Source organism: Camarhynchus parvulus, chromosome 23 (assembly GCF_901933205.1).
Source record: "Camarhynchus parvulus chromosome 23, STF_HiC, whole genome shotgun sequence".
Lineage (NCBI taxonomy): Eukaryota > Metazoa > Chordata > Aves > Passeriformes > Thraupidae > Camarhynchus > Camarhynchus parvulus.
In genome coordinates, this window is record NC_044593.1 from 5,233,995 (window position 1) to 5,258,182 (window position 24,188).

The window sequence follows — 24,188 nt, forward strand, 5'->3', positions numbered from 1 at the left end:
CTGCTGGAGTGTTTGAATTTCCCATCCCCTGTTGTGCCCTCAGCCTTGCTGGCACTGACACCTGAGGGCACTGAGGAGCACCAGGCTTGGTTTTCTCACCAAACAATTAAAAAAAAAAAAAAAGGAGGAAAACCAGAATTCTCCCACTTTATTGCAACCTCAGCAAGGATTGAGGTCGTGCAGTGCGAAGCCCCCAGTCTGGGGGAGCACAGGGGGCCCCTCTGAGCCTCTCCTCCTGCTGCTCTGGCTATCAGGGATAAAAAAGCCACTCTTCACTGGAGCAGAGCATTACCCGTGGTGCCACAACCACCCAGCTGCCACCTTGATTTCTCCTGAGCCCATGAATTATTTATCTCAGCCCATTTTATACAAAATGGAGCAGCTCCAGCAGGAAACACCACGAGAGACAAAGGCTGACTCTGTATCCCTGTGCGTCTGGCACCCAACCTGGACGTGGATTCAGGGCATGTTTAATAATCTGAATACAGCAAAACAGCTCCAAAAAAGAGAGATTTATTCTTTTTAGGCCTCATGTTTCAGTGCCCTGAGCCCCCTGGTCAGGACACTCAGGTGTGAGGATGAGCTCCAAACCAGAGCATGTTTCCCCACCCCAAAGCAGGAGTTTTGTGGCCCCAAACCCACCCCATGAGCCAGAAGTGTGTTCTCACTGCCACCTCTGCTCCCAGTGAATCACCAGGGCCTGAAAATGAAAAAAAAAACCTAAAACCCATCCACAGTCCCATCTGTGGCCTCATGGAGCTGGAATTTCATTTTGGAAATGAGAAGCAGCAAGAGCAGCCCAGGCTGAGTCAGCGGCTGCAGCCCCCCTGTGCTGCTGCCTGTGCAGCCAGCTCTGCCCCATCCCTGCTCGGCCAAAACCCTGCCTGGAGCCCCTCCGAGGGCAGCAAACACAACCCCAGCAGGGAGCTGGGCTTTGTGGGGACCCAGCTCAGCGGGGAGGGGACATCGCCAGCGTTCTGGCATCCCCAACCAGCCCAGAAATCCTTTGTGCCACCAACAGCCCTGGAAACAGCAGCAGGGAGACCCAGACTGAGGGGGCAGCAGGAATTCCTGAGGAGGGGGAGCTGTTCAGTGCCAGGCTTTGCTCTCAGGTCCTCAGGGGCGCTCTGAGGCCACCGTGGCCACCTCAGGTGTCCCAAGCCCACCATGGCCACCTCAGGTGTCCAAAAGCCACTCCAGGTGTCCAAAAGCCACCTAGGTGTCCCAAGCCCACCATGGCCACCTCAGGTGTCCAAAAGCCACCGTGGCCACCTCAGGTGTCCCAAAGCCACTGTGGCCACCTCAGGTGTCCCAAGCCCACCATGGCCACCTCAGGTGTCCAAAAGCCACTGTGGCCACCTCAGGTGTCCCAAAGTCACCATGGCCACCTCAGGTGTCCCAAAGCCACCGTGGCCACCTCAAGTGTCCCAAGGCCACCTTGGCCACCTCAGGTGTCCCAAGGCCACCATGGCCACCTCAGGTGTCCCAAAGCCACCGTGGCCACCTCAGGTGTCCCAAAGCCACCATGGCCACCTCAGGTGTCCCAAAGCCACCTTGGCCACCTCAGGTGTCCCAAGCCCACCATGGCCACCTCAGGTGTCCAAAAGCCACTGTGGCCACCTCAGGTGTCCCAAAGTCACCATGGCCACCTCAGGTGTCCCAAGCACAGCTGGTTGGGCACACCAGTGTGTCCCTGTGCAGCTGCAGGACCTGCAGGGCTCCCAGAGCCCTCCTGCCCCTCTGCTGGGGCTCAGCAGCTGCTGGGGATGCCAAGGTGTGCCAGGAGCCACCAGTGTCACCTGCTGTCCTGTTTTCTGTCCCTGGCCAGGGCAGTGTGTGGCTGCTGCCCTCCTTTCCCAGCCCGCAGTGCCAACAAATTCACCCCAAACCCCAAAGGACCAACTCATCCCAAGCTTTGTTTCCTTCCCCTCCAGCAACTTTTCCCTCTGCTCTGTCTCTCCCTTCCTCCCCCAGGAAAAGCTGCTGGCCAAGATCCTCCTGCAGAGCTCTGGGTGCAAATTTTGTTGGAGAAATCCCAAGAAAACAGGGATGCTGCACCCTTTTAGGGAAGGGAGGCTCAGCAGGACAGATCCTCATCTGCCCCCTCTGCATCATTTTAAGGCAATTAAAAGCTGGAGGCTCCTTTCCCTGGGCTGAGAAGCTGATTGATCATCCTGGGAGCAATCTGCAGGACAAGGACATTTATCTGACCAGGGCTCTTCTTCCAGTTTGTGTTTTTTGAGACCCCTTAATTAGCGCTGGCAGCATTAAACGCTCGGCAGATTTCCAGTAAAATCAACACCACTTTGCTAAGTGAGAGCTGGATTTAATCCTGCCAGGGAAGACTCACAGCTACTTGTTGCCTTGCAGAGTTCTGGCTCCCAAGTTAAAAAAAAAAAGGAGAAAAAAAATAAAAAAGAAAACCACACAGCATTGCTTCCTTGGAAACCGTGGAAAAAACATCTTTGAGGGAGCAAGAGAGAGCAGCAGGGAGCTGGATTTAAATAGCAGAGGAATTTCACTGAACCCTGAGCAGGTAAGTGCTCCTTATTGGGGATTGTTGACCAAAAAAAGCTCCCAGATTTGCAATCAACTGGCTATATTTAAAAAAATCCCTCAGGAATTCCTGGGAATGCTGAGCCCCCAGGAGGAGCAGGGGCAGTGTGAGCACAGCTCCCATTACGACTGCCCAGAACTATGTGCTCAGCTCTGCCCATGCTGGGAGCTCTTAGTGGGACTTAGAGCAGCTTAAATGCCTGTGTTGTTGGGAGAAAGCTGAGACTGGAGCCTTCCAAAAGCACCTAAAGCAGCTTAATGGGGACTAGAAGTGATTTCCCAGTTAAATTTCATGAGGGAAATGAATTTTTTTTTGGAAAAGCCATTACCGTATTTTTAAGGAGTTAAAGCAGAATGTAGGGAGCTGAAGCATTGAGATTCCTGGGAAAATGATCCTGCGTGTGCTGGGGATGATCCGTTCTATTTCTGCTGCTAAATCTGATCAATTGAGCAACAACCAAAAAAACCAAAACCCTAAAAAACCAACAAATGAGCGAGTGCAAGTGGCAGCACTGTGACACAAAGAGCCAGGATGAACAATTGTCACATTCCTCTTTGGAAAGCACTGGCAAGGAGAGCAGCAGCTCCTCTGGGAGGAGGAGACACCATGGAGCCAGGCTGGGAGAGCTGGGGGTGCTCCCTGGAGAGGAGAAGGCTCCAGGCAGAGCTCAGAGCCCTGGCAGGGCCTGAAGGGGCTCCAGGAGAGCTGCAGAGGGACTGGGGACAAGGATGGAGGGACAGGAGCCAGGGAATGGCTGCCAGTGCCAGAGGGCAGGGCTGGATGGGATCTTGGCAATTGGGAATTGTTCCCTGGCAGGGTGGGCAGGGGCTGGGCTGGAATTGCCAGAGCAGCTGTGGCTGCCCCTGGAGCCCTGGCAGTGCCCAAGGCCAGGCTGGGCATTGGGGCTGGCAGCACCTGGCACAGTGGGAGCTGTCCCTGGGCTGCAGTGAGCTGCCATTGAAGATCCCTTCCCACCCAAAGCACTCTGGCATTCCCATTCCTGAATCCAGGATGGAAACCAGCACCAAAGCCCATTGCAGCAAATGGAGAAAGGAAAGGAAAGAATGATTTCCTGGCTGGTTCCAGGTGCCCCCAGTGCCATTTGCCACAGGGGGTTTGTAGCCTGGCAAGGCCTGGTTAGAGAGGTTTGGGCTGTGCCAGGGTGCCCAGAGCAGCTGTGGCTGCCCCTGGAGCCCTGGCAGTGCCCAAGGCCAGGTTTGGGACAGTGGGAGGTGTCCCTGGGGTGGCACTGGGTGGGATTTAATGTCCCTCCCAACCCAAATCATTCTGTGATTGTGCTGGGGGATGCCCTCGCACAGAGAATCAGCCATAACTGATACCCTATGTGCCAAATAAATCCTTGAATCAGGTTTTATGTGGGATTTAAATAATGCACAGGCCTTGATTTAGATCTTGGTGTGGAGCTGATGTCCCCAGGTGGGACTTTGTGAGGAGGAAAGCTTTCATTTACAGAATTCATTGGGCAGAGGAGTTCAATCTTTTAGAAAATCGATTATTATCTTTTATCCTTATTGACATATGGATTAAAGGAGTGAATTTGCACACGCAGCCTGCCTGGATCCACACAGACCATAAAACATCAGCCACCTCCTGGATCAGACCCATCCAGCCAAAAGCTGATATTCCAGAAAGGTACCCAGGATTTGCAGATTTCCAAATGAGCAGAATTCCCAGTGGGGCTGAGACTTCAATGGCTGCACTGGCTCCAGAAAACACCACTGAATATTTCCCTGGAAGTCACCAATCCTTTTCTTCCAGCCCTGATTCCTGGATTTTTTTTCCCTTTCTCTGGAGAGTTCCAGAGCCATTTTGCTCAGTGTTTCATCTCCTGGCTGCTCCATTGGGACATTTTCTGTTCGTGCCTCACATCCCACGGGATGCCCAGGCAGGAAATCCCTGGGGATGACTCTGTCCCCACCCCAGGGGATGTTTGTGACATCCCCAGGAGCACAGGGACAGCACCCAGGGATGCCCAGCCCATCCTTGGGGATGTGCCCATCCCCGTGCCCTGCTCTCCCAGCAGGGAATTCTGCCAGCTGTGCTTTCCAGAGGAGACTCAGGCTGCTGCAGCTGCAATAACAACAAACTGTGCAGCCCTTTAAGGGCTGGGGGGGAATGCATTTAATCCATTTAATTTAATATATTCAATATATTCGCATGTGCAGCACCCTCAGTGCTGTCAGGGGCCGATTTAAGGAGCTGAAAATGAATTTATTGAAGGCTCTGGCTGAGCAGTCTGGAATCTGGGAAGGGTGAGTGGCACAGAGTGTGAAATGGGGATCTCCAGCCAGCAGCGTCCTTTCCTCAGCTCCCTTTAAATGAAAGTGGAGCTCCTCATCCCTCCTGACCGCAGAGCTGCTCCGAACATTTTGTCCAGAATTTCTGAGGGCACTGGAAGCAATCAGGACCCTGTGAGGGGGTGATGTGGGTCTGAGGGAGGACAGAAAATAATAATAATAATAGTAATAATAATAATAATAATAGTAATAATAATAATAATAATAATAATAATAATAATAATAATAATAATAATAATAATAATAATAATATAATAATAATAGTAATAATAGTAATAACTGGAAAAGGTAATTAATGTGCCAGCACTGCCCCTCACCCCCAGCAACAGCGAGAGAGGGGAAGGGAAAAGCTCTCCCCGACCTTCCTGAAAGGGAAAACAGCTTTTTCTTATTTCCTTCCTGCCCAAAAAACGATGCAGAAGCTGCTGAGCCTCCTTTAAAGACCCTCTTGGAGGCCACAGGCACAAAGCTCCACGGCAGGGGAGGGACCGACACCTCATTAAAGAGGCACCTTTAGATCTGCTCCAGAAACACCAACTCAAACAAATCCCTACAAACCAAATTTCCAAGGCTGTTGTTCCCATCAGCTAAATGAGCACAGACACAAAAAAAAAAAACCAAACCAAACCAAACCAAAAAAACCCAACAAAATTAATCTCATGGATTTGCTTTAAAATAATAAAAAAATAAAATTTCCCTGCAGTTCTCTAAGCCAAAGGAACAGCTTTGCTTCCAGCGACAGAAAGGCACAAAAAGCAGCAAATTAGAGAATAAGGGGAAATATTTATAGCATTTTCTGTTGCGAAAGTTTTCCCAGTTCTTGGAACACAGACATGGATTTTCTAGAGTGGGAAGGGTGGGGGGTGAGGTACATTTAAACCAGATAAAGCTCCTCATTAAAAATAATAATAATAATAATAAAATCCCATTTAACTGCTTCCAGCCTACTGGAGAGTTTAGAGCATTAGATCATGCTGGAGAGATCTACCCCAGCCAAAACGAAGCCAGCTCCACAGACCTCCCCCTGGAGCTCATGCTGAAAGCTAAAATTAACTCTGGGAAGCTGATTTCTAAAAAAGCTCCGTGTTTGTGCGAGCGCAGCCCGGCAGGAGGGAGAGCTGCAGCTCCCGCATCCTGCGTGCCCGGGGCTGCCAACCCCACCCAGCCCAGGGAGGAGCCAAAATGAGACAAATCCCTCCAAAAACGAGCTGGGAACAGCAGCTCTGCGCCCCCCCTGCCCCTCCAGGTCACTTGTTATGAATAGGAGTTTGAAATTGATTTTAAAAAATCACTGGCAGGGGCATGAGCAAAAAAAAAAAAAATGGATTTTCCTCCTGCCCTTGCTGGTGGTTTTTTAAGTGATCTCAAACTCTCCATCACCAGCTGATGCTTTTGTCAACGCACAGAGAGCTTTTCCCCACTTTTCCAGAACTCCCAAACAGCTTTTCTCCCATTTTAGGCACTCTGAGCACACCCCAGGTTCTGCCTTTCATCCCTCCCAGCTCTTCAGATCTCCTTGTGTCCCCCAAAGAGCTTTCCTCCCATTTTTGGGCAGTCTGAGCACGCCCCAGGCTGTGCCCTTCACCTCTCCCAGCTCTTCCAGAGCTCCTTGTGCCCCCCAACCAGTTTTTGTCCCATTTTTGGGCACTCAGGCACAGCCTGGGGTGTGCTCATTCACCTCTTTCAGCTCTTGCAGATCTCCTTTTGCCCTCCAAAGAGATTTTCTCCCATTTCTGGGCACTCTAAATACACCCCAGGCTCTGCCCTTCACCGTCCCAACTCGTCCAGACTTCCTTGTGCCCCTCAAAGAGCTTTTGTCCCATTTCTGGGCACTCTGAACACACTCCAGGGCTCTGCCTTCACCCTCCCAGCTGTTCCAGAGCTCCCTGTGCCCCACAAAGAGCTTTTCTCCAACTTCTGGGCACTCTGAGCACACTCCAGGGCTGTGTCCTTCACCCCTCCCAACTCTTCCAGATCTCCCTGTGCCCCCCAAAGAGCTTTTCTCCCATTTTTGGGCACTCTGAGCATGCCCCAGGCTCTGCCCTTCACCCTCCCAACTCTTCCAGATCTCCTTGTGCCCCCCAAAGAGCTTTTCTCCCATTTTTGGGCACTCTGAGTACACCCCAGGCTCTGCCCTTCACCCTCCCAGCCAAGAACCATTCTCATGCAATTCCAAGTCACCACCATGCAGCCATAAATCCCAACCATTTCTCCATAAATCCCCCGATCCAGGGGAGTTCTGCCCATTCCATGCCCCCACAGGCAAACAGGTGCTTTGCCACTGAAACCCCAGCAGAGTGTGGATGATTTTTGTTCCATGGAAGGAAGGAAGGAAGGAAGGAAGGAAGGAAGGAAGCATTTCCATGCTCCCTTGGCCATGCCAAGCAGAAGAAGGGAAGGGTCTGTTTGCCATGTGCAGCCAGGGCTGACAGATCGTGGCCCTCAAGGGAGCAGAGATGAAGAGCAAAGCAGCCAGAGAGGCGGTGGAGAGGATGGTTTGATGCCATCACCCTGGGCAAAAGCCCTTCAGAAGCATGGTGCGAGTGAGGTGAGGTGATGGGAGAGGCTGAGCGGGCTCAGCTCCCCAAGGGAAACCTCGAACGAAGTCAAAGCAAGAGGGGACGAGAAAGGAAATGAATCAGAAACAGCTCCAGGATGGGAGGGAGAGGAAGAATCGGCGCTGGGATGTGCAGCATGAGAATCTGGCCTCAAACCCGGTGTCACTTCCCCTTCTGCCCCAGTGCCAGTGACCCCCCGCACGTTGGCACCCAGAAATCCCCGCCAGCCTTCCCAGCAAAGCCACCAGCTCCAGGCACTGCCCCCCTGAGTCACTTCCTTGTCCCGCTCTGTCCCTCTGGCCAGCCCAGGTGCCACACAGCACACTGTGCCACTCACACAGCCACGCTGTGCCACTGCCTGGGTGACACCGGCTCCTCCAGGGCACTGAGCCCTCCCAGCTGTGTCACCCTCTGAGACTGATGGAGCCACAGACAACGGGTGTTTTGGGACATCCTGAGCTGGGAGGGACCCACAGGGATCACCCAGTCCAGCTCCTGCATGGGACAGTGTTCCAGATTGCAATGCAAGATGTGTTCTATTACCATCTGTAGGGCAGATTATCTTTTGTCAAGTGGGCAGTTTGCCTTATCTCTCTCTCTGAGTGACCACAATCACACCTCCCTCGGGAGGGGACACCTGCTGATAACAGCCATTGAATGTCCCTGCATGGATGATAAGAACTACAGCATCCCATTGGGAGATGGGAGCCCAGAGGGAGGAGCCAAGCATTCCTACCCGGATAGAATCTGGAGATTCTGGAACACCAGCACGGCTTCTGCACTGGATTGCCCAGAGGAACAGCAGCTGCCTCTTCCCCTGGATCTCCAGAGGCAGAGACTGCACCTTTCTCCAGGATCCCTGCTCCAGCAGAACCACCCCTGGCACTGCAGGAGGGCTGAGCCACAATTCCAATGGGACTGCTGCCAGCACCCTGACCCACAGGGTGTCAGCTTGGGTTCTGACTCTGCCAGTGTTGGTTTAGTTCTCTGCAGTGTTTATTTTATCCTTTTATTTTCTTCCCTATTAAAGAACTGTTATTTCCGGCTCCCATATTTTTGCCTGAGAGCCCCTTAATTTAAAATTTATAGCAATTCAGAGGGGGAGGGTTTACATTCTCCATTTCAGGGGAGGCTCCTGCCTTCCCTAGCAGACACCTGGCTTTCCAAACCAAGACAGACAGCTCCCAAAACCCCTAAATGTGCCCAAAAGCATTGTCCAAAAGCTCCGTGAGCTCTGTCCAGATGTAACCAACAACCCGAGCCCCAAACTTGCTGCTGCCTTGTCCCAAGACTTGCTGCCACCAGAGCTTTGTCCAACCCACAGTGCCAGACCCCTACAAGAAGTTAAAGGCACCTCTGGCCCATTTGGAAAGTCCCATTCCCCTTTTCTCATGGAATGAAGTTTTATTTTGCCTTTGGTTTGCAGGGTCCTGCCTGCTCTCCCTGACACCCTCGCTGAGGCCATGGCAGAGCACACCTGGTGGCATTGATGGCTCGATGTCCTGGGATGAAAACCTTTAGGGGAAAGGTCCATTGATGTGATACAGAGAATGTGGAAGCCACATGCAACTGCAGAGGATGAGGATGGGCAGACCTGGAGAGCAGCAGCAGGAGAAGCCCCCCAGAGCCTGGATCCAGGCGCTCAGCCTGGAGCTCCTGGGCTGGTTTTGTTCAGAAAGCCCTGCCAGAGAAGCTGCATTTCAGGACTTTTCCCTTGGAGAAGCACAAGGAGGATGGCAGGGCTGCTCTTCTGGAAACACCAACCAATTTCCAACTCCCTCATCCCCCTCCCTCCAACTGGGGGGCTTTGCCAGCCCCTGGCAATGCCTTCCCTTGCCCTTTGTGGGTGCCCCCAGCAGGCTGGCAGTGCCAGCACCCTAAGCAGAGGAGCTGGCAGCTGGCTGTGGCTTACCTTTGGTTTTAAAAGCAAAGTTACAGTACTTGCAGACGTACGGCCTGACGTCTGTGTGCGTGCGAATGTGTTTCTTCAGCATGCTGGGTTTCTTGCAGCGAATTCCACACTCCTCACAAACATACTTCCCTCTTCCACGGCCTCGCACATACACATACTCTTCGTTTGATTTGTACCTATGAGCAACAGGTGGCGTGATAAAGGGGAAAAAAAATAAAAAGAAAAAAAAAAAAAGAAGATTCCCACCTCAACAGAAGAAGTCACAACTTTGCTGGGTTAGTTCAGAGTGTTATTGGCAACACAGGTCTTGGTTGCTGTTTGGTAGCTCTGGGTAATTAGGCTAAATGTGAATTAGCACCCAAAGCTCGTGCCCAGGTGCTTCCAGACACGTCCAGGATGGTCTCATGTCCTGAATCTGCTGCTCTGTGAGCACCAGGAGCCCAGAGCTGAGCTGGGACACGGGGACACCCCACTGTGCTGCTGTGCCCCATCCTCAACCACCAACTGAGACACCCAGGCCAGGCTGGACAGTTTGTCCCAGGCCAGGCTGGGCAGAGTTTATCCCAGGGCAGGATGGACAGGGTTTGGCCCAGGGCAGGCTAGGCCGGACAGGGTTTAGCCCAGGCCAGGCTGGGCAGAGTTTATCCCAGGGCAGGATGGACAGGGTTTGGCCCAGGGCAGGCTAGGCCGGACAGGGTTTAGCCCAGGCCAGGCTGGACAGAGTTTGGCCCAGGCCAGGCTGGACAGTTTGTCCTGGGCCAAGCTGGACAGTTTATCCCAGGCCAGGCTGGACAGGGTTTGTCCCAGGGCAGGCTGGACAGGGTTTGGCCTGGGCCAGGCTGGATGCAGTTTGGCCCAGAGCAGGATGGACAGAGTTTATCCCAGGCCAGGCTGGACAGAGTTTATTGCAGGCCTGTCTGGGCAGGGCTTATCCCAGGCCAGGCTGGACAGAGTTTATCGCAGGCCAGGCTGGACAGAGTTTATCCCAGGCCAGGCTGGACAGAGTTTATCCCAGGCCAGGCTGGACAGAGTTTGGCCCAGGCCAGGCTGGACAGAGTTTGGCCCAGGCCAGGCTGCACAGGGTTTGGCCCAGGCCAGGCTGCACAGGGTTTGTCCCAGCCCAGCCCAGCTGCCTCTCAGTCCCTGCCATTTCAAACATGCCCAGGCTGCCTCTGCAGGTGCTGGGACAACTCATCCCAGCCAAAGCTCCCGGGGCACACCTCCCACCCTCCAGGCTGCCACCTGAGATGCCACCAATGCCACAAACCCCCCTGCGAGCCCTGCACGGCCTGAATGAGACACCCAGAATGGACACAAGGAAAAGAAAACATCCTTTCTTCTAATAAATAAATTGTGCTACCACTAAATGCAAACACTGCAGACTCCAGGCTCTTTTATCTTTGGCACAGGAGCACGATTTAGGTTTACCCAAGAGAATGAGATTGGTCATCCTTCCTTCCCATTACAGATTTGATTTTCTGTCCAGGCATTTGTGCACGGGGAAGGCTGCAGGATGGGGGGGTTGAACAACCCTTATAAGACTGAGACAAATCTTCCAGCCTCCTGCTGCTCAGCGAATGAAGGCTGCAATTTCCTGCACTTGCGGCACAAGAAGAATAAGGTAACACCAAATTGCTCCCCTCAGATCTTAAAGAGGCCAAATTTTTGAAGCATGGCACTTCTTGCAAGTCATTTTTCTACCCAGGAGGAATTAAGTCTGGTCTTCAGAAATCTCCAAACATCCACCCTGGAAAAATCAGGCTGTCTAAAGCCTCTTAATAGGAGATCCAAAGGCATCCAACACCATCAGTCAGATTTCAGTGTCTTCCCAGTGAAGCCTATTCCAAACCAGAAGGGTGAGAAAACAGCAGCCAGGCTGAGGAGAAACTTGAACAGAAACAGCTGCACTGCAATAGATTGAGCACTTTAGTAAGTGAATATATAATAAATACTAAAACTTATGTATTCCTAATGTAGAAAAACAAGGCTCATTTAAAACTGAGTTTAAAAACCACACAAAGACCAGCCCAGAACTGAGAGGATGGGAATGGCACGGGCTGCACAGGAGGCACCCATGGAAACCCCTCCCAGCTGCCTGTAGGGTGGGGTTGGAAGTGGGTGAGTGCCACTGTAGGGACCCCTGGGCCTCCCCCACACTTTGTTCCCTTCCCTCAGGAAGAGCCCAGGCAGCTCCAGCTCCATGGGGGCGTTTGGGGGAGCTGAAATTCAGGCTGATCCTGCTAGCTGCAGGCACTGAGCTGGGACTGAACCCCCCCAGTCCTGGCTGAGCCCCTTGGCTCTGCTCAGAGCTGTGGGAGGTGCTCAGAGGAGCATGAGCTGCTCCTGAGGTGCTCAGAGGAGCATGAGCTGCTCCTGAGGGGCTCAGAGGGGATTGAGCTGCTCCTGAGGGGCTCAGAGGAGCATGAGCTGCTCCTGAGGTGCTCAGAGGTAACTGAGCTGTTCCTGAGGGGCTCAGAGGTGACTGAGCTGCTCCTGAGGTGCTCAGAGGTAACTGAGCTGCTCCTGAGGGGCTCAGAGGGGATTGAGCTGCTGCTGAGGTGCTCAGAGGAGCATGAGCTGCTCCTGAGGTGCTCAGAGGTGATTGAGCTGCTCCTGAGGTGCTCAGAGGTGACTGAGCTAGTCCTGAGGTGCTCAGAGGGGATTGAGCTGCTGCTGAGATGCTCAGAGGGGATTGAGCTGCTCCTGAGGTGCTCAGAGGAGCATGAGCTGCTCCTGAGGTGCTCAGAGGTGACTGAGCTGCTCCTGAGATGCTCAGAGGGGATTGAGCTGCTCCTGAGTTCAGGGGTGAGATCACAGGTTCAGTTTTGGACACAGCTTAGAGGAAAGAGAAGAAAGCTGGGTGTTCAGACAGCCCCAGTCTGCACCAGTAGCCCAAACCAGGCTTTGGTGTCCAAGAGTTTGTGTTTCTGTCCTTGAGCATCAGCAGGAGCTCTCTGGATCATCACCAGGGTCGCCTGGTGGCCCAAATACTTCATTTTATGTGCTGGGACTGAAGTCACAGCAATGCCACCCCATCCTGCCATTCCCAACCATCCAAACCTCCCAAAAAACCCCTAAAAAACCCCAACATCAAAACCCATCATCACAAAGCTCTCATTATCTGGCCAGAGGGGACTGAGCTGGTGTCTGGAGAGCTCCCACAGTGCCCTAGTCTCCATCCCAGTATGCCCAGTTATCTCCATTTAGCCCTAAAGAATTCCAGGGCTCAGGTTTTTAGGGATGGTTCCTGTCCCTTCTTTGTTCAGGCAGTGTTAAAGTAGCAGAAGGAGCAAAAGGAATCAGGAATCCTGATTTGTTTCTGTTCAGGTTTGTACTGCAGGCTTCCTCCTCTGCCTTTCTGCTGCCTGCCAGTGTGCTGGGAGCCACCTGGCCATTCCAAACCTGGAACTGCTCCTTTATCAGCCTTGGACCTGCGCTGCCCTTCATTCCAGCCTCCCATGGAAATGTTCATGTGTCCCTTCCCATTCCAAACCTGGAACTGCTCCTTTATCAGCCTTGGACCTGCGCTGCCCTTCATTCCAGCCTCCCATGGAAATGTTTGTGTGGCTCATTAAAGCCACCAGGCTGCATTAAAGCAGCCACGTGACTGAATCTGGAATCAGGCATTGCACTTCAGCTGACACCCTGCCAGCTTCAGCACAGATATTCCCCCACAGCTCCCTGAATCCACGTGAAAAACAGGCAGGGAGAGGGGAGAGAGAGAGGAAAAGCAAATTCCTCTCAAAGGAACACCAAACCAAAGGGGAAGAAGACAGCAGGAGGTGACAGTGCCACAACCCAGAGGAGGCTCTGCAGATGCCATCTGCCTGCTCTGAGGGCTGCAATAGATTTATGGATGTAATTCCTTCAGTGTGATCCCATTTCCCTGCTCCTGTGCCCATCTGATTTGCATCAGAAAGATAAATCAGGCACAGCTTGTCACTACAGGGCACGAAATAACCAGCATGGACACGCAGCTCTCCCAAGGTAAAAAAGAGGGAAGTTTAATTCCTGACTCCAAGATTTATAGCTCAGATAAGAGATTACATATGATATATAATATATACACTATATATAATATATTATATATTATACATTATATATTATATATTATATATTATGTATTATATATTACATAATATATAATATATAACATATATAATGCATTATATATTATAGATTATGGATTATAGATTATAGATTTTATATATATTATATTTTATAGATTTTATATATATTATATAGTGTGTATATATGTATATATGTATAATATATTATAGATTATAGATTTCCAAAGTGACAGTGGATTGGAGGGTGACAGTGCCACCTCTCCAATGACACTGGACAAACTAGCAGTCCTTCAAATTTCCTCCATAAAAGAATGTAAAACAATGAGTTATTTACAGAAAGTGTGTGAGAAAGTTCGTTACAAGAATGTGAACATCAGAAAAACTTGAAAAAACAGGACAACAACAGCTCACTCCATGTGAGGATTTGCCCTGCCACAGGAACTTCCCTGCTCCACGAGGTTTTCTGCAAGCAGATCCTGGGGATACCCACAGCTGGGTTTGTGGGTTTGTGGCAGCAATGTGGGCTTCTCTTCAGAGCCCTGAGCAATTCCTAATCCCATCCTTATCCCATCCTTATCCCAGCCTGTCAGGACCCAGAACATCCCTCTGGCTGTCCAGGATGGCCAGGACCCCTGCCAGGGGACTCAGAGACCCTGGCACAGAGCCCAAAACACCTGTGGGTTTGATTGTGACCCGTGGAGCAAATTACCAACCTTGTATGAAGATCAGCAAGCCACAACAGTTTAGGTAGAATAATAGTGAAGTTATCACAGGATGGAAAAGTAGATTTTGGGGTTTTTTGTATGGGGGTTCAGGAGACAAGATGGAGGGAACTGGGTGTGTCCAGCCTTTCTCCTTCTTCTTCTTCTTGGCCTCCATCTCCTGCTGTGATGTTGGCACTTTTGGATTGGTTTAAGTAGAAGCTCACTGTCTAACATAGGTGATAGGTATTGGGAAGTTATTGTAAACATTGTACACGTAGTTTTTAGTATAAAGACATAACACTGCCCTGGGGGCAGGCAGAGTGCCTGGAACTGTCCTGCTGGATGGACCTCGGCAGGACAGGAGAAAGAATTTTATAGATAAGAAACAATAAACAACCTTGAGATCGAGAAATGAAGAGCTCTGACAGCTTCTTCAAGCACCGGGCTGGGAAAAGAGACTTTCGAAGTTTTCTTGGGGTCACTCTGACAAGCTAAAGATCTCTACACCAGCCCATCCTAATCCCATCCTAATCCCATCCTTATCCCAGCCCATCGTAATCCCATCCTTAGCAGCTCCCAGCCCTGCAGAGCCACACTCCCCTCCAGGCTGTAATGATTGGGAATGCAGGGGTTAATGGCCATCACGAGCCCAGGCACTGATTTAGGGAGCAATCCTTTCAAACACACACACACAGAAATCAAAATCCAGCTCTTGGGTGCATTTTTGAAAGGTTCTTTGGTGTTTCCTGCTGGCAGATCTGGGGCCAGCACTGCAAACCCCTGTCAGAGCAGGAGGAGCTGGCACAGCCTCGGCAGGGCTGGTGTCACCCTGTGTCACAGACGTATTTTATAAAAAATCCCTTTGCCAGGATCTTTTCTCCTGAGAAGCTGAGAAGCTTCAGCTTCCCCATGTTTTGCTGCTTTGGAATGTGATTTGGAGAATTGTTTACCCAGCATGTGAAATTGTTTTCACTTGATGACCAATGACAGCCACCTGTGTCAAGGCTGTGAGCAGTCACAAGATTTTATTATCATTCCATTCCTTTTCTTTGCTAGCCTTCTGATGAAATCCTTCCTTCTATTCTTTTAGTAGAGTTTTAATATATCATTTTCTTTTAATATAATATATATCATAAAATAATAAATCTGAAACATGGAGTCAAGATTCTCATCTCTTCCCTCGTCCTGGGACCCCTGTGAACAGCACCCCAACCCTGAGCACCAGAGAGCTGACAGCCCCAGAATGGGGGTCAAAATCTCTGTCAGGAACACAGGAAACCCAACAATGGGAAAACACAAACCTGGAGGAGGCTCTGTCTCAGCTCCTTCCCTCCAGCTGAAACCCAACCCCGTGCAGCATTCACTGCCTCACAGCCTGGAGGAGCTTCAGTTCTCAGGATCAGCTCTCACAAATTCCTGACTGTCATTTTTAGCCACAAACACTTCTTTTTATTTTCTTCCCCTCAGTGCTGTGAGGCACATCCAAAATCTCCATGTGGCTGGAAACCACGGGATAAACCCTCGGACAGCCAAGGGGGAAGGAAGTTTGGTGGTTGGCAGGCAGGGAAGCAGAGCAGGTTTCTGGGGGACTCATTGCTCATGGCTGGGCTGAATCACTCCTTCCCTCCTTGCTTCCTTTTTCAAGGTTTTTTTTTTTAATTCCACCAGGATTTTACCTTGCCCTGCGAAGGCTTTGCTGATGTGACCTTGCTGGTCACAGCCTGGGCACAGTGGTTACATTTTCATTATTAAAATTTTAAAAATTAGCCTCAGTTCTGTGAATTTTCATGATTTGAAGCTCGACGCTGTCTCAAAGAACACCCCTGGAGGCTTTCACAGCAACTGAAGAAGCATTTCCTCGGCTGGTTTTGACATTTGGTCAAATCCCTTGTTTGCTTTTTGGATTTTGGGCGCACAGGAAGAGGAATGGGATATCTGGGATATCTGATCCCTGTCCCAAGCTGCTGGGTTTGGTTCCCTGGCAAGTGAACCGAGTCCAGCTCCGGAGTTTTTGCCTTTGGTGTCACATTTTGGGTTTGTTGATGGCACATTTCATCTGTCACCAGGCTGCCTACTCATCTGGCTTGGCTGAATCTTTGGGAAATTCCTGACAGGCTGCTCTGGGATTAACTGATCTCATTTCTGCTTTATGTCTGCTGCAAAATTTGCCAGATCATGGATAAATGTGTAACTCCCACAGTGCCACTAATTACTGATCATTAATTGCCTCCCTCACAGCTGCCTGGTACAAGATGACCACTCTGAAGCTGAGTGTGCAGCAGAATTCCTCAGTTTTCCCATGGAATCCCTGGGGCTGAGGATGTCACACACTGGTGTGGCCTCAAGGCCAGACACTCACCCTGAGATGTTCCTTGGCTGGTGCCAAGCTCCAGCAGGGCGAGCAGAGGGATTCCTGTCAGACAATGGCATTTCCAGCTCTCTAAAAGCACCATGAACCCTCCAGAATCCCGATTTTCCAGACAGGGATATTGCACCCAGACAAACCAGGCACGTCCAGAGCAGCACAACAAAGCTGGGGATGGGCCTGGGAGGAGCTGGCACAAAATCTGCGTTTGCCTGGCTGGAATAAAGGATCCTCACAGCCAGAGCCTGTGGGAAACTGCAGGGGAGGAGGGAGCTGGGGGAGCCCCGGCACCAGGGACACCCCACGGGGTGAGGGGGTGACTGTCACCATTGGGGACACCCCATGGGATTAAGGGGTGACTGTCACCATCAGGGACACACTGACAGGGTGAAGGGGTGACTGTCACCATTGGGGACACAGCCACACAGTGAAGAGGTGACTGTCACCATTGGGGACATGGACAAGGGGTGGAGGGGTGACTGTCACCATTGGGGACACTTCCACACAGTGAAGGGGTGACTGTCACTATCAGGGACACAGACACAGGGTGGAGGAGTGACTGTCACCATTGGGGACACACCACGGGGTGAGGGGTGACTGTCACCATCAGGAGCCCAGCCAAGGGGTAAAGGGGTGATCCTGTCCCTGATCCCTGATCCTGTTCCTGATCCCTGATCCTGTTCCTGATCCCTCACCCTGTGCCTGATCCCTGATCCTGTCCCTGATCCCTGATTCTGTTCCTGATCCCTGATCCTGTTCCTGATCCCTGATCCTGTTCCTGATCCTGTTCCTGATCCCTCACCCGGTGCCTGATCCCTGATCCTGTTCCTGATCCCTGATCCTGTATCTGATCCCTGATCCCATTCCTGATCCCTGATTCTGTTCCTGATCCCTGATTCTGTTCCTGATCCCTCCCCCTGTTCCTGATCCCTGATCCTGTTCCTGATCCTGTTCCTGATCCCTCACCATTTTCCTGATCCCTGATCCTGATCCCTCACCCTGGGGCTGCCCCTGCAGGGGTGTGGGGTGTCCGGGAGGGGCCCTGAGTGCAATGAACCCAAGCAGAGCCCGCAAGGGCTGGGTGTGGATGGAAAGCTGCAAAAACAGAAAAGAAAGCAAAACCAGTTCCATGCTCCTCCTCAGCGTCATGCCTGAGTGGAGGACCGGCTCAGTTTGGGGTTGTGGCACCTTCTGCTCTCTCAGAGGTGGAATTACAGCTCTGCTCATTAGGGCTGCTCTGTCCTCTCTGCTGAAATCATGTAATTGTCATATCCACGCTGAAATCATTTAATTGGCACTGCAAACCACTGCACGAGCACAAACCCCACAAACACCGGCAGCCCCACAGAGCCCCAGACTGCAAACCTGGCCCCAATGCAGTCAGAGGGGAGCAGGAAGGAGAAATGGCAGTGCAGAGCAAGGTGAGAGGATTTCAGTGCAGGGTGAGCGTGCTGTCCCTGCCAGGGGCTCAGCCTCAGCCACCAGAGCGTCAAGAAATGCGGGGCTGCACTCATTGTGTGCACGCACTAATTAGTCCCTGCTGGGCTTCCCCCATTAAATCCAATTTTAGGAGCAGACAGGCAATGCAGGAGCTTCCCCAGCCTCTGTCTGAGGGCTGGGCTGAGTGTCCCTGTCCCCAGATGATGCCACACGATGGCATCCCATCCGATGGAGCCCCAAACTCCAAACTAAACCCAAACTCCTGTAGGACCCCAAAACCCAAACAAAACCCAAACTTCTGCAGGGCCCCAAAACCCAAAGTGAACTCAAACTCGTGCAGAGCTCCAAATCCCAAACTAAACCCAAACTCCTCACCCAGCTCCTGCAGAGCCCCGGAACCCAAACTGACCCAAACTCTTGCAGGGCCCCAAAATCCAAACTAAACCCAAACTCTTCACCCAGGCCCTGCAGAGCCTCGAAACCCAAATGAAACCCAAACTCCTGCAGGGCCCCAAAACCCCAAACTCAACCCAAACTCCTGCAGAGCCCCGAAACCCAAAGTGAACCCAAACTCCTCACCCAGCCCCTGCAGAGCCCCAAAATTCAAACCAAGCCCAAACTCCTCTCCCAAGCCCTGCAGAGCCTTGGAACCCAAATGAAACCAAAACTCCTGCAGAGCCCCAAACCCCAACGTGAACCCAAACTCCTCACCCAGCTCCTGCAGAGTCCCAGAACCCAAACTAAACCCAAACTCCTGCAGAGGCCCAAACCCCAAACTAAGTCTAAACTCCTGCAGGGCCCCAAAGCCCAAATTAACCCAAACTCCTCACCCAGCCCCTGAAGAGCTCCCATACTCAAACTAAACTCAAACTCCCCATCCAGCTCCTGCAGAACCCCAAAATCAAAAATTAACCCAAACTCCTGCAGAGCTCCAAAACCCCAAATTAAACCCAAACTCCTGCAGAACCCCATGCAGCTCCTGCAGAACCCCAAAACCCAAACTGAACCCAAACTCCTGCAGAGCTCCAAAACCTAAACTAAACCCAAACTCCCCATCCAGCTCCTGTAGAGCCCCAAAACCAAAACTGGACCCAAACTAAACCCAAACTCCTGCAGAGCCCCAAAACCCCAAACTAAACTCAGACTCCTGCAGAGCCCCAAAACCCAAATTAACCCAAACTCCTGCAGAGTTCCAAAACCCCAAACTAAACCCAGACTCCTGCAGAGCCCCAAAACCCAAATTAACCCCAAATCCAACACCACAGGGACAGGAGGAGGGAAGAAGAAAAGCAGCAAAGAGCAATGCCAGGGGTGTGACGGTGTTTTTTGGATGTTTTGAGGATAAATCAAAGCTACATCGCTGCTGATGCAAAACTGTACATTATCAAACCAAGCTGATAATAACTCTGGATTAATGCATTTTTGAAATTAATCATAGCTACATACAGCTATGATTAATTGCCACAGCAATTAATAGCTATAGAATCATAGCTATATTTAAAAATTTTTATTATTATTATATATATTTTTGATAAATAAATATATATTATTGCAAAATATATTTTAATATATTTTAAATATATATTTTATATGTTACTATAATATATATTTTAGTTTATTTTATATATAAATATATTCTATTTTAAAATAAAAATATATTACATATATATGTATATATTTTATATATTTTAACTATTAATAAAATATATATTTTATTTTATAATAGCTGCATAATAGCTACATTTATATATTATAATAGCATATATTTTGTTTTATATATAAATATATTTTATATTAAATATATAAATATATAATTATAATAGAAATGTAATATATTTTAATCGATTTACTATATATTATGATAATATATATTTTATTTCATAATAGCTGCATCATAGCTATATTTTTTAAATTAATCATTTAGCTACACAAAGCTGCACCTACACTATAATGTCATGAAACTACAATTTGTGAATGAAACATGCTTCCATATGCCATGAATGTCCATGTACTTTGTTTAAAAATATTCAGATTTCACTATATATGAAAATATTCAGATTTAGTACCAGACCTTTAAGTTGTGATTGTATTAAATATCTATGTATTGTCCTTATGGTTACAGCGTCCGGCTGTGCCAACACCTGCTCTGTTCATTGATAAGGATAATTTCCCACTGTAATCCAGTTCCTCCAAACCAGATTTCTTCCACAACTGTCCCAAATTACATTCCCAGCACATTTAATTCCATTTTTTCCCATTTTATTGGGGTGGTTTTGCCTCTCCAGCAGCAGTCAGACAGGTTGGACCACAGCACTGAATTTCATATTTGTGAGCACTCACCCCCAGCCCTGGGCACTGCTCCAGCCTCGCAAGATCAAACAGAAACCGAATGAAACACGAGATAAAAAAGGAAAAAACAACCAGCGACTCATCCAGCTGATTCATAAAATATTCACAGGGGAAGTCTGGCACAGAAATCCCCGCAGATGACGGGTCTCACTCCAGTTCTGTCCCCCCCAGGATGGATTGGACACCTTCCAGAGGGGTGACAGCAATGTCTGGGGTGACACGGCCACCCCTGGCTCTCCAAACAGCTCCTCCTGCAGCCCCTGCTCCTCGTGTTCTGCCTGCTCTGACAAATTAAATTTATTTAATTCCAGGCTGCTCTTGTCCCTCTGTCACTCATCCTGCCTCTCATTCCTGGCCTTATTCCAGGTTTTATTCCCAGCACCCTGCCCTCCCTGCAGGGTCTCCCTTCAGCACTCATTACCCTGAAGAGATCCTAAATTTCCTGAATAAATTGTTCAGGATCGAGGTCACTTAAGGAAACAAATCCACAGGAGGTGCCAGAGCTGCTGCAGGGCTGGAGCCCCTCTGGAGCCCGGCTGGGAGAGCTGGGGGTGCTCCCCTGGAGAGGAGAAGGCTCCAGGCAGAGCTCAGAGCCCTTGCAGGGCCTGAAGGGGCTCCAGGAGAGCTGCAGAGGGACTGGGGACAAGGATGGAGGGACAGGAGCCAGGGAATGGCTGCCAGTGCCAGAGGGCAGGGCTGGATGGGATCTTGGCAATTGGGAATTGTTCCCTGGCAGGGTGGGCAGGGGCTGGGCTGGAATTGCCAGAGCAGCTGTGGCTGCCCCTGGAGCCCTGGCAGTGCCCAAGGCCAGGCTGGGCATTGGGGCTGGCAGCACCTGGCACAGTGGGAGCTGGCCCTGGGCTGCAATGAGCTGCCATTGAAGATCCCTTCCCACCCAAAGCACTCTGGCATTCCCATTCCTGAATCAAGGATGGAAACCAGCACCAAAACCCATTGCAGCAAATGGAGAAAGGAAAGAATGATTTCCTGGCTGGTTCCAGGTGCCCCCAGTGCCATTTGCCACAGGGGGTTTGTAGCCTGGCAAGGCCTGGTTCGAGAGGTTTGGGCTGTGCCAGGGTGCCCAGAGCAGCTGTGGCTGCCCCTGGAGCCCTGGCAGTGCCCAAGGCCAGGTTTGGAGAAGCCTGGAACAGTGGGAGGTGTCCCTGGGGGTGGCACTGAGTGAGATTTTCATTCCCTTCCAACCCAAACCATTCCATGATTCCATCATTCTAAGTGATGTGATATTTCCAAATTAATATTAACTTTTTAACGTCAACAAATGCATTTTATCACGAAATCCCTGCAAGGGGGAATGAGGAGCCTTTTGGCACTCACTGCAGTGGGTGAGACATGAACTGCAGTCAGAGCTACAGAACATGGCATTGGAATAGAATTTATTTGAATCCGAGTTTATTTTAATAAAATTAGGGGTTTGAAGAGCCTTCCCCTGACCCAGTGGCCCTGCTCACTGGTGCTGGTGGCCACCGATCCTCCAGGATCTTTGTGTTTCCTCACTGTCTGGCCAGGGATCCCCTTAAATACCCCAAATACTCCCAGTGACTGAATGGAATTTCCAGCCCTCATTTGTGTCAAATTTGTAAAGTATTTCCTATGACCCAAAAGATTTCCCTGGTGCCGCTGCCTCATTCAAGCAAACTTCAAAAACTGCAACTCCTTTCTCCCAGGGGTGTAATCCAGGGATTTGTGGTCACTTCCAGCTTCCCCTCAGCCTCAGCCAGCTCCAGCAACGCTGTTATTAAGGGATGGAATAGGAAACACTAATTTTTCTGTACAAATGAGCCACAAAACTGGCTCAGACCGGACCCCTCCTCTGGGCTCTGTCTGCTTTGTCACATCCTTTTGTTTTTCCCTGTCCCACGGGGGCTCAGCTCCTCTTCCTGGAAGTTCTGCTGGAAGATTTGGCCGAGATGCTGAGGCAGTGACCTCCTGCCTCTCCCCTCCCACTGCTCTCTCAGCTTTGGGAGCTCCACGGGAGCTCATTTAGGGATGATGAAAGGAAAGAAAACTTCCTGTGCACCAGCACAGGCTGGAGAGGCTCTCCTTGGGGATTGTCCCTCTCTGAGAAGGGGCTGAACCCACCCTGGAGAGGTCCAGGGCTTGGCAAGGGGTGCTGGTCAGGATCTGTGTTTATCCCCAACATTTATCCCTTAGCAACAAGACCCAAACATTTTGGAGCTTCCAGCAGCTCCAGCCCTGCAGGGAATATTGGATTTCTCCTTCTCCACAGTGCCAGGAATACCCATCCATGGCCTGGACATCCTGAACCCTGCCTGTTATTCCCAATTCCCCAATCCCCATCCAAGGGCCAGTCCCCTGATGCTCTGCAATAACAGGAAGGGCCTGGATTTTGGAGGATTTGGGATGTGAACTTGGCATCCTGCATGTGATGGAACAACTCCTTCAACACAAACACTGGATCCCCAAACACCTTCACCAGCCAGCCCGGACAGCCCCGCTGCCAGTGCCAGGAGGAGCTCCAGGAGAAGCTCCAGAAGGAGCTCCAGGAGATGCTCCAGGAGATGCTCCAGGAGGAGCCTCAGGAGATGCTCCAGGAGAAGCTCCAGAATGAGCTCCAGGAGATGCTCCAGGAGAAGCTCCAGGAGAAGCTCCAGAATGACCTCCAGGAGATGCTCCAGGTGAAGCTCCAGGAGGAGCCCCAGGAGATGCTCCAAGAGAAGCTCCAGGAGATGCTCCAGGTGATCCTCCAGGAGATGCTCCAAGAGAAGCTCCAGCAGAACCTGGTGGGGAGCAGCAGGATGATTTTCCAGGAGAAACGGCCCCTTTGGGATCTCAAGCCCTTCCCAGGGTGGGGCTGGCAGCAGCGGCCGAGCCCTCTGAGGTTTTTGGGGATGTGCAATTCCCGAGGGGCTGGAGCACACCCCTGCCCTCGCTGGCACCATCCTGGGAGCTTCCCACCAGCTGATCCTTCTGGGATCCATCCTTGGCTCTGCTGGAATTCAGAGGGGAATCAAACAGTTCCACGAATCTGACACCTCCCCAGGTGAGGCCCAATCCCCCAGGGAAAGCTCCTAACACGTAATTACAATAATTAATAATATTAATATTGTTAATTAATTATTAATTAATAATATTATTAATTACAATAATTAATAATGATTAATAGGCCGGGTTTATTTCCACAGCACGGGAGCCAAACAGCCTCTGCCTCTATTGAAACGTGGCAAACAAAACCAGGCCCAGCTGCCCCATCCCTCTTTTCCTGAGGTAACAAAACTCTCCAACAGCTCAGGAGAGACAACCTGAGAACCAGCAGCAACAAAAATCCTCAGAAAGCACCAAAAAAATAAATCAATTTCTGCTCTGTTCTTGCCCTCATCACCACTGGGCATTGATTGCTGATGAATTTCTGATCTCCAGATATAAATACCACTGACAGAATTCCCAAAGCCGCTCAGGTTATTACAAGCCCTCGACACCCCAGAGGATCTGATGAATTGGGCTGGGATTATCACCTCCGAGCAGCCCATCCCATCAACCTCCCCCTGCTCCCAGCACCCCGGGCTGGAATTATTAATGACATTCTTCTGTACCTTGCTCTGGTGGAGACAGAAATGCTCCAAGCCTCAGACACAGCCCAGGCCCTTCCCCATCCTTCAGACTGCGTCCAAGACAAACCAATTTGTAGGAACTGATTCAATTATTTCTCATTTCCTGCCTCCTGTCGGAGCCGGGGACTGATCCCAGGGAGGCCTGAGATACCATCAGTCCCTCTGGACAGCAGGAGCTGCAGGATACAAAGGTTTGTCCTACAAAATTCCAGATCAGTTGCAGGCAGGTGAGAGATTCCAGGTGAGCTGGGGGGGCTTTGCCAACCTCAGGCTCTCACCCGGACTAAGGGAATGGGGGGGTTAAGTCCTACTCATCCTCACCGGT

At 50.7% G+C, this 24,188-nt stretch overlaps 1 protein-coding gene across 2 annotated transcripts in view; it reads right to left on the reverse strand.

Annotated features, from left to right (window-relative positions):
* HIVEP3 (HIVEP zinc finger 3) overlaps positions 1–24,188 on the reverse strand; it is a 304,641-nt gene that overhangs the window by 14,907 nt on the left and 265,546 nt on the right. For both annotated transcript variants that reach the window (XM_030964573.1, XM_030964574.1), the window contains one exon: positions 9,346–9,521. In XM_030964573.1, coding sequence (XP_030820433.1) covers positions 9,346–9,521 — 176 coding nt within the window. The remainder of the gene's footprint in view (positions 1–9,345; positions 9,522–24,188) is intronic.